Source organism: Vitis vinifera, chromosome 7 (assembly GCF_030704535.1).
Source record: "Vitis vinifera cultivar Pinot Noir 40024 chromosome 7, ASM3070453v1".
NCBI classification, from domain to species: domain Eukaryota; kingdom Viridiplantae; phylum Streptophyta; class Magnoliopsida; order Vitales; family Vitaceae; genus Vitis; species Vitis vinifera.
In genome coordinates, this window is record NC_081811.1 from 25,880,961 (window position 1) to 25,891,089 (window position 10,129).

The 10,129-nt window shown below is 38.0% G+C and overlaps 2 protein-coding genes and 1 non-coding gene across 3 annotated transcripts; 1 reads left to right on the forward strand and 2 right to left on the reverse strand.

Annotated features, from left to right (window-relative positions):
- Window positions 1–638: 638 nt before the first annotated feature.
- Window positions 639–2,534, reverse strand: LOC100257658 (galactomannan galactosyltransferase 1). The gene has a single exon (XM_059738640.1). It carries the CDS (start codon window positions 2,223–2,225, stop codon window positions 846–848), a length of 1,380 nt encoding a protein of 459 aa, XP_059594623.1. The 5' UTR covers window positions 2,226–2,534; the 3' UTR covers window positions 639–845.
- A 2,562-nt stretch (window positions 2,535–5,096) lies between these two features.
- Window positions 5,097–5,170, forward strand: TRNAT-AGU (transfer RNA threonine (anticodon AGU)). Its single transcript has one exon. It is a non-coding gene; the product is annotated as a tRNA-Thr (tRNA).
- Window positions 5,163–9,741, reverse strand: LOC100264855 (heptahelical transmembrane protein 4). Its single transcript, XM_010648510.3, has 4 exons — window positions 9,310–9,741; window positions 8,705–8,983; window positions 7,931–8,255; window positions 5,163–5,907 (listed from the first exon to the last, which is right to left on the reverse strand). The coding sequence occupies exons 2-4, from the start codon at window positions 8,962–8,964 to the stop codon at window positions 5,254–5,256; spliced, it is 1,239 nt and encodes a 412-aa protein (XP_010646812.1). The 5' UTR covers window positions 8,965–8,983; window positions 9,310–9,741; the 3' UTR covers window positions 5,163–5,253.
- Between the last annotated feature and the right edge of the window lie 388 nt (window positions 9,742–10,129).

The following is a 10,129-nucleotide window of genomic DNA, read 5'->3' on the forward strand; positions in this document are numbered from 1 at the left end:
GTAGATATTTAACAGCGAACTGGTTAGGCACAATTGGGAGACGTGAGTTCTGACAACATGCAACACCTGTGACGTCCAACAAATTAAGCACTTTTACCGTAGGATTAGTAGTTTGTTTGCCCAAGGGCCCTAGAATCATGTCGTCCATCCACAGACATAAGCAGACGGGCCCCACTAGTCCCTGAATGTATGTGTGGGCATTCAGATGGGTCATTCTCTTGAATAACATATACAGAGTCGCTGTATACAGTCCAAGCCTTACAAGTACACGAAATTAAGCAATCCAAAGTTTAAAGCTGACATGAAAAACCAATCTATAAAGGCTCCGGTGCCCACAGTAGCATCTTCAATTAAGGGCCTTTTGGAGATGCTTTGCCTGCTTTCAAAAAACACCATAATTGAGTCAAAACAATTAAAGTGCCATTCATCTACCAGTCTTTTTCTTTAACCACACAAGAAAGGCTCACCCAACAGCGCCAACATCATTCTTTCATAATGCGCCCTCCTTGATGAGCAACATCATCCTTCAATCATGGAATATGGGTGAAGCTCCAAAAGCAAAAGATCCGCATAGATAAAAAATGAAAAGAAAAGATTGCAAAATGGAGAATGAGGAGCATCCCGCTGCATCCGTATGGTAGTAGTAATACTAATATATACATAAAGCAAAATCCAGACCCATTACATATTATTTAAAAACTAAAACCGTAAAACCACTGTTATACTCACTTCGCTGAAGTGATGCTTTGGACTGCAATTGACTATCTTCTTCTATTTTATTCTTTGACATTTTGAATTATATCAAGGCTACAAAACCGCACCAAAACAAACTGCACCTTTAGCCTTTAGGCAGGGTAATCAAAGGGCAGAGGAGTGACGGTGGAGGAATCTAGTAGATCAGGGTGCACAAAACCGAAATTGCGGAGGACTTGATTGTCTGCAAAATTCAAGGCTTTCTGCATACTGTTCCAACAAGACTCTCCGGCGTACATTTGGTTGTGCTTGCCGCTGCAGGGCTGGCATCCGGTGAAGTGTGTAATGAAGGGTCTTCTCCAACTGTATCTTCCATTGCCAGCCTTCTTCAGATACGGCTCCCTCTGCTCAGCATAGCTCTCGCTCACCTTCTCGGCGTGTCTCCTCCTCAATGTGTTAACCCCTTTCTCTATCTCCAAGTACTTGCTGGTGATGTTGTCGAGCGTTCCCACTATTTCTTCCCAATACCCTTCGAAGTAGTACTGGCTCTCCAAGTAAATCTTTTCTGCCCATTTATCCTTCTCCTTCACAAGCAAGTAAACCAGACCCGATTGATCGTCCGACTCTGGGAACATCTTGTCTTTGAAAGTTGAAGTAAGGGTTTTGCCCCATTTGTCGTAGTCTGGGGCTTGGGGACCCATGCTGGCCCAGACCTCCATGAAGTCTAGGGACCACTGGCAGTTTCGAATGAGGAAGACGCCGGCGTTGAGGCCCGTCCAACTCTTTTTGTCGTAGATGAGATTGGGCCAGCCGTGGACGATGAGGTTGTGGTTTCTGTACCTCTCTAAGGGGAGCTTGAAGTCCATGTCGGTGAAGGCGGCGTCGGAGTCGACCCACCAGATCCACTCCGCCTCCGGGTGGGCCATCATCGCGGCTCGGACCACCGGTAATTTCGCCCAAAAAGTGAACATCTTTGGCTGCAGCAGCACGTTGTTGTAGAAGATGTCGTAGCCGTGGATTCGGCAGTAGTCGACCTTGTTCTTGAAGAATCTCAGAAGAAAATGGTCCCCAATCGGATTCTTGCAGGGTGTCGGTTGTGAGCCCGTCAGCATCAGAATCCGCTCTCCTGCACCGGCGGCAAAGGACGGATGAAGCTTCAGCCACTCTCTTCTCTTCTCGTCCCAGTTCTTGACCGGCGTCCCAATCTTATAACTCGTCTTCGGGTTGTCGTAGAAGGTGGGGTCAGGCGGGTCGTGGCGCAGGTTAACACCCTGCCCATCCACGGCACAATCGGACGAATCGATCTCATCTGAAACACTCGTACTCAAGGGGTCACTAACCACCCTCTCAAAATTGGGGGAAGGGGTAGAAGCGGGGCTTGCCATAGACCAGATACCCCAAACCAACAAAAAGGCCACCAATGCTCCCCCAACAAACAGAACCCCCTCGGAAAAAACCGACGCCGCTTTGCCACGAACCAGTGATTTGGCCATTGGAGAAGTATGAAACTGTGAGTGCTCCGGCGATACCATCTTAAACCCTCGTTTATAGACGTGCTCTGTCGTCTGCTAGCTCTCTCTTTTCACCATCTGTGAAGTCGCGTTTTTGTATCTTTCTTCACCGCTAAATATAGCAATTAGAAACTTAGCAACACTCCTTTCCTTCCTACTTTGGCTCTCACTCCCACTGTTTGCGTCGGTAGATACAAACCCTCGAAACGCTGCGTTGTAAATGAGGCCCCACCACGGCACCATGGGTATGGGTTTGCGGGTCCCACTTTTTTGCAGGTGTGGAGATCTTCGAATGACACGTTGATCCTAACACGTGGAGGGTACCGACACTCTGCCCTCGGCCTCCGGTTCCGAATTTTACTTTGGTCTTTTGTAGCGTCGATCGACCCCATTCCGCTTGTTACGGTTAATTGTCAGCTTCAATGGTAAGTGTTCTTTCTCGGGATTGAGGGGATCAACAACATACATCCGACACGCAGTAAGATTCTTGAAAGTATTTCAAGTGATGTGGATGTGGTGCAGGGGATTTGGACAAGTGTAACGGCACCGCTTGGTCAACCTCTAATTCGACAAAAGTATTTAGAAACAAAACCCCTTCTTGGCATTATCCAACTCTCTGCCAAGATTTTCCTACATCATGTTTAATTTTTAAGTAATAAAATTTGGAAAACACTTTTCAAATATATATACAAAGACGGAGGCTTGTTTTCCAAGGAGAAGAAGCAAAGGGAGAATAAAAAATATTTTAAAAAATTAAAAGATGTTTTATCTTATTTTTATTGTAAAGATAACGATTAAATTGACATTATCTTACTAATTTTTTAATATTTATTTGTCTCGACTCAAATGACTAAAACAAAGGACTAGGAAGCATATGTCACGGAGTGACTCTTCTATTGCAAGAATGACAATCAATACATTAATATTATCACATTTCCTCCATCCCCTCGTGTCAAAGGTATCCATTTTATTTTTTTAACATTTAATTAAAATAACAAAAGAAATTAGAAAAGAAAAAATCCATTTTAATTTCTGTTATATTGAGACATGGGTCCGGGTCCTTATTCCTTAATAATCTGTGGAACATAGAGTAAATCATGTCATAATGCAATAATTGGAAGGAAAGCTCTTAGCATGTTAAGATAAGTGGGCACTAAACTTGCTAGTATGAAATTAAGTTGGGTTTGTCTGTAGACATAACAATCATTGGAGCAAAGCAAGCTTATGTGTTATGGGACAAGATGGCATTTTTTTTTTTTTAATATTTGAAGATTAATAATTTCATAATTTGGTAATGAAATGTTGGGTTTTGTTAATTTTGTAAAAAAATAAAATAAAATTATACAAATAATGCATTGATTTGAACAAAGAAAGGAATAATATATATAAATTTCAAAAACGAATATTATTTTCTAAATTAAGATAATAAAATATTATTAGTATATAATTGCAGTTATAAATTCATAGAAATATTAAAGGGAATGGATTTTTTTCATTATGCATTTTTTTTTATGATTTCTTTTTTATTATTTCCATTTTGTGTATTATTTTATTATTTTCTTTAGTTTGTTTGATTATTTTTATTATTTCATTATGTGTCTTCTTTTGATTCCTAATTTATTGTTTTATATATATTTTTTTATTATTTCCATTAATATACTTGATTATTTTACTTCGATCATTTCCATTTTGGAACTTTATCTTGAAACATGGTGAAAACATTGCTAAAAAAATGATAAAATACTTTAGTAAGCATAGTAATTGAAAAAAATATATATACCTTAGCCACAAGCAAATCATCAAACTTTGTCTTAATTTGAATCGATTTTTTATTGCAATATATTTTTAAAGTCTCTTGAATATTCTTTAAAAGGTCGTAATTTTTTCTTTGTAATCATTCATACCTCATACACTACACCAACACTAAAAATCATGCTGAAAAAACATCTTCTTTTATGGTTTCAATAACTTGTGAAGTAACAAACTCGTTAATGGTGATTTATAACTAGTGTTATAGGATAAGATTTTAACTTCTCTTTTCATTCTTAACTTCTTCAACATATTTTTTTTCACTTAAAAAAATGATGGAGAACACTAATTCCATAAATTAAGGAGATTATTTAAATTTTATAATAGGAAACCTGTAATGTTTAACTTTATTGAAATCAAGTTAGGACACCAATGGAAGGCTTGGATATTAAGATGGATTTTTTTTTTTCTCTCAAATAAGAAGGCATGGTTTACCATCATTTGAGTGATCCGTCATTTTGTTTAGTAGTAATCTAACTTTGGTAGCACGAAGAATTTACTAATTTGACAATGAAAATATTAGGTTTTATTACTTCTTTTTATAAATTTATATAGGAATATATTATGAATTATACAAAGAAATAGATAATAAATTTATTAAAATTAAGAAAATAAATATTTTTACCTAAGTTAAAAGAATAAAAATATTATTAATATTTTATTGCACTTTATTTATTGAAATGTTGATTGGATTGAATATTTGATCTTATGGGTTTTATTTTGTATATTTCCTTGATTATTTTCATATATGTTTTTTTTATTATAGTAAGATTTAGATTCACCATGCATACATACTCTTCAACAAATTGCACTCACCTCTATAACGGTATGGGTAGGGCCTAGTGTCAGGGAGGCAGCTGCATGTGGATGGCAGTACTAGAACTGGAGAAGCAGGGCGTGTGGTGAGAACTTGAATTAAGGAGCAGCTCACCACCCACAGACGACACAGGAAACCATGGCCCCCCGGCCATGTGAGCCACTGGCACTCCTCGCGCCTGTTGCGTCGCTATCAATCTGTTACCGGAGTGTAAGGCGATGAAAAATTTGTTGAAGTATTAATTGTTCAATAAAGGCAACCACCAAGCTTTCATAGCTCAGTTGGTTAGAGCACCCGTTTAGTAAGCGGGAGGTCTTGAGTTCGACTCTCAATGAAAGCAAAAGAAACACAACAATTTCATTCATTTTGTAACTTTTCCTTTATAGGAAGACCTCCCCTGGAAACAACAAACAAGGTCCAAGCCTAACACCCTTCCGTGTCCCTCCAGTTGAGGTAAACCAGCCCTGCTCGATAATGAGTGTACGCACCAGCCACTACTAATACATGAAAGAGTTGGTGACTGTGGCCAGCAATGTCAAACTTCCCTGGCTTCCATCGTTCTGGAATTCTGGTAGCATACACCAGTGCACCAATCCCATAGAATAACCCCATCAGAATCTCATACCCCGTTGTGTGGTGTGCCTCAGGCCGGTGCCAGAACACAATAAGCTTGTGCAGAATAGGTGCAATCCCAGATACGCCCATCCCAAAGAAGAGACTTGCTCGGATGCTACGGAACTCTGGACTTTGGAACACCGGAAGAAGAGAAACACAGATTGTGGCAATTCCCAAGAGGGTTATGAAGCCAAGGTAGAGATTGCAAAAGAAAGGGTTGCACATGAAAGAGTAGTAAACAGGAGGGTAGAAGGAGGTTGAGATGAGGGCTGCAATTCCGGCATAGTCAAGTCTCAGCATGATGTATGATAAACGCTTTGAGTAGCAAGAGAGGAGATGACACGTGCTGCTGGCTAACAAGCAGAACATTGCTCCACCCAAGAAGGCATAAAATGGCCACCTTGTGATTGGCCTCAAAATCAATGGTGCTATCATGTTTGCCACATCCTCCTTCACATCATGCTATATTTATTATAAAAAAAAACATGATGAAAGGCATTAGCTTCATTTAACTTTTAAGAAGCTCAAAAAGAAAACAATCATTAACCACTACAACAGAAGTCACTTCTCCAAATGGAGGGAGGCTTTCCACACCAAACTGTTGGTTTGCTACCAAATACCATTACATTAGATATCCCCATTGGCAGAAAGGATTCTGTCAATGTGCTTTTGCTTGCATAAAGTGAGATGACAGAAAAATAATAACAATAAGAGCAATTTAATTTTTACAGAATGAGGTCTTCCATGGAAATTGATGTTCAAATTGACTCGGTGGCAAGGCTCTAAAAATACAGAATTCACATGCACCAAACACCATTGTGCATAAATTAATGAAAGTAAATAACTCATGTTCTAAAACTATAAATTTGGTGATGTTTGAAGAACTTCTAGAAATTGAAAGGGAGACTAGATCCAGGCTGTAATTTAGCAACTGGTGGAACTAGAACAGGGATTCAGTGCTTAATTTGATGAGTACATCAACCATAATTCTGAATTTTCAATGTCAACTTGGTCCTATTCAATTTTTCAATAATATTTTGTTACTATTAGATATTTTGATATTCATCTCACTTCCCATCTCTCTTACACAACGCATACACAAAAAAAAGGGGGTGAGCGCAGCTGGTTGGAATTTGTAAAAACTGGGTCTGGAAAGCAAGAAATTTCTTCTTTGACCAACCTGTCTCGATTTGATTTATCAAGCCAAAAGTTCACTCATTGATTAACCAAGAGAGAGATTGGATTAATCAAATGGGAAATCAGTAATTCAATATATATATATATACACATATGTATATAACTTATTAGATTACTAAATCGGACAGTTTATTAGAAAGTCTTGCTTGCTTATTCAGACCATGCCTTTTTTTTAATCACTTAACCTGCTTTAGACTCTCTTAAGGTGCACAAATCCTTGGAGTACTTTATACAGGTTTTAGTAGCTCCATGCTTTATATAACTTACTTATTCAGATCATTCCTTTTAAATCACTTAACCTACTGTAGACTCAAAAACCATGTATATCCAAGATCAATCATGCAATATCTTTCTTTCCTCATCTCTCTTAAGGTGCACAAATCCTTTGAGTACTTCATACAGGTTTTAGTAACTCTATTAACTCTATGCTGTATCCTATAAGTTTGGAAAGGATTTGTGTATTGGAAACAACATGCACATATTGGTACTCCTGTACTTTTCCTACTCTTCTAGGTGCTTGTGGACAAAAATCACCTAGTTTTCTCCCCTGTTTTGGGTTTTTTCCATGTAAAAGCCTTGTTCCCTTCTTGATTCTCTGTGTTTTGATTGTGACAACACTTTCATATCTGCACAAATCTTGAAGCTGAATAGGCAAAAAATTTAAAGAATTTGATTCCAATCACTAATTTTGACTCGATCCCCTTGTAAATTTTAAGTTAGACCCATTCACCCCCTCTATTTATCCCTCAACTCGAAAGGGTATTTTTAGAGAGGGTGACAGAGAAATGTTTAATATTTGACAATCAAACAAGAAAGAAGCCACTTAAAGGTTCATCAAAGACACAGTCCAAACATCTAAATCCAAGATTTATAATTCTGAGAGTTACAAAGAGAATCACAAACAGCAAACCAGCAACCAGCAAATGGAGTATTTCACAAGAGAAAAAGGTTAGCCTAGTATGGATCACATCCAACCAAGTGGAAGGAAAAGAAACATTAGAAAGGACTACTTCTACTGGATTAGCTTACTGCCTGAATTCTACTAGTAAAAAGGAGCAAAGTTAACAGCCATAAACAACTATCCATATGGGAAATGAAAAAAATAATTCTCTATTGAGTAATTACTACTACTGACCTGCTATTTCTGGGGTATCTGAATTTTGTTTTGATTCATGTTAGCTATAAAAGCTTAGACAATAATGTCATATGGAATCCAATATCTAAAAAAATTTCATAACTGGCATGCTTATTTGATTTACCATCAGATATTAAGGAAGAAGGGAATTACCAGAACAGAAACATCAGTATGATTTCCATGGGAAAACCGCTCCGGCAAACATTTGGTGAGAAGTTCTAGGATATGCCAACCCGAAAGCGATGGAAGCAAATCCATTGAAGGCAATGAAGTCTTTAACTCCCCCCGTAATCTATATAAATCAGGCATGTTGGGCAAGGAAGGCAGGCAAGTCAGGAGTAAAGCATGTATCTTTTGCAGATCAGCTCTTTTTATAAGGTCTGGTAAATGTTGAAGAGAATGGAGATCCATAACACTTGGAACCTTCATTGCAGTGTATATGGTGAGGGAAAGGAAAAGGAAGAACCCTATCAAATGCCTGTAACAGATAAGATTTATGCATAAAGGCAAGAAAGTTACAATGCAGAAAAAAAAAAAAAAAAACATTATTTAATTAATCAAGACAAAGCAGATAAACTATGTTATTTCATAGTTCTGTTTGGCTAATTGGAAAATAAGTATTGTTCTAAATATTGAGGTTGACCTAAAGAAACAGAGATGAAAATCTGACCCTCAATGGCACCACACCAACCCAACAGGGAATTTAAGTTATCTAAGACCTCAAACTGTGACATTTGTTCCCTCATCCGTGGAGAATAAAAGAAAAAGAAAGCAAACCCGCTCTTTTCCATATGTTCCAAATTCCATGCTTTCTAGTTTCTACTCTAAAATCAATCAAAGAAATCTAACAAACCAACAAGAAACAAAATCAATCTTCCTCAAACAACAAAGACGTCTACAGGCCATAGACTAGGATAGGAATCTTACGTCCAAACATTGAGAGTCTCATTATGAATGGTGAAGATGCTTAGCAAAACCTCCTTCAATGGCCATCCCGATCGGTAATGGCCGAGAATGAACTCATTGTCCCTTAAATAGGCAGGCAATGAGTGGTATTCAACTAGCTGATACTTCACCTTCTTCCACAATCTCTTCCCCTTCCCTCCCTTTGAAGAAGGCATGCTATGATTCTCAATTGCTCCACTGGACGGCTTCCAGTCCTCACAAATTTGATGACCCTCGTCCATGCCCTTCTCAACCCAACTCCTGGAAAATATTAGTACATTAATAATATCATTGATATTACGTTTGGTCACCTAGAAAAGGTAAGGAAAATCAAGCCCAGACTTCTCCTATTGCACTTAAATAAATTGGGACCCGGAAAGAAAATCCCTTCGACCAATCATAAAATTTGAGTCGCTCCACTTTTGTTTGGAAAGCAAAACAGCATAAAGCGGAAGATTAAGAAATTTACGTTCTTTTCTGCTCCCCCTTTTCCCAGCAGACAGGGAGTAAATAGAAAAATGTTTCAACAATGGCTAAAAGGAATACTAACCCAAATAGATATAAGAAAAAACAAAGAGAGACAATACCTGAAAATGAAGAAGCTAAGGCCTGAGAACGAAACCCAGGAACCAATTCTCCAGATGTTCTATTTATGGAATCTTATTGACGAATATTACGAGGGAATCGAGAGATACCAGACACTAAAGCAATGAATAGGATCCAAAGACAAAGAGGAAATTACGGGAACATCTAACCGCTAGCCGCTAACAATCAAGGATTTGTTTACATTCTCGGGTGATGGAAACAGGACCAACTTCGACGTCAACAATGGAGAATTCAAGCCAAAGAAAGAGATTCCAGTAGAGATGCGGAGATGCCCAGCTGATTTTATTGGCGTGTGATATCCGGAATTGAGTTGGAGAGATTATAGCCTGATCTCTATACAACTCTCCACGTTTGTTAAGTGTCCATTATCAAATGTAGGCTCATTGTCCAATCATATAAAATGTATTAATGTGACAGTGACGTTGGAATCATGAATAAAGTATACAAAAAAAAATCATAATTTCATTTCATTTCATTATGCTACTTGTTATGTAAGATAAGGGATAGAGTTCAAATAGAGCTGAGAGAAAGATTTTGGATTTATCGGCGCCATGTGCTTGCTTCAATGATATTTAATGGCGGAAAAAGAAGGTTAGGTTGGACGCGAAGCGTGCGTGAGCCATGGGCATAGGGTGGGGACGAAGCATCTATCTTTAGATGCTTCAATAATTTTCTGTTTTCTCATGTAAAATATCTATAAAATAATGATATCAGTGTCGAAATTTACAAAGCATGCTGCAATAGAACTTTTTTTTGTAAATTAAAGAAAAATTGAAATGAGTATGATGACATGGTTAACAT

What these genes read in the sequence shown, in the direction of transcription:
- LOC100264855 (XM_010648510.3), bottom strand. Translation starts at nt 8,964, where the DNA reads ATGGACGAGGGTCATCAAATTTGTGAGGACTGGAAGCCGTCCAGTGGA. An exon ending in GAGACTCTCAATGTTTGGAC is followed by an intron (nt 8,256 to 8,704) that starts GTAAGATTCCTA and finishes TATCTGTTACAG; the next exon opens with GCATTTGATAGGGTTCTTCC. An exon ending in ATACTGATGTTTCTGTTCTG is followed by an intron (nt 5,908 to 7,930) that starts GTAATTCCCTTC and finishes TAATAAATATAG; the next exon opens with CATGATGTGAAGGAGGATGT.
- LOC100257658 (XM_059738640.1), bottom strand. Translation starts at nt 2,225, where the DNA reads ATGGTATCGCCGGAGCACTCACAGTTTCATACTTCTCCAATGGCCAAA.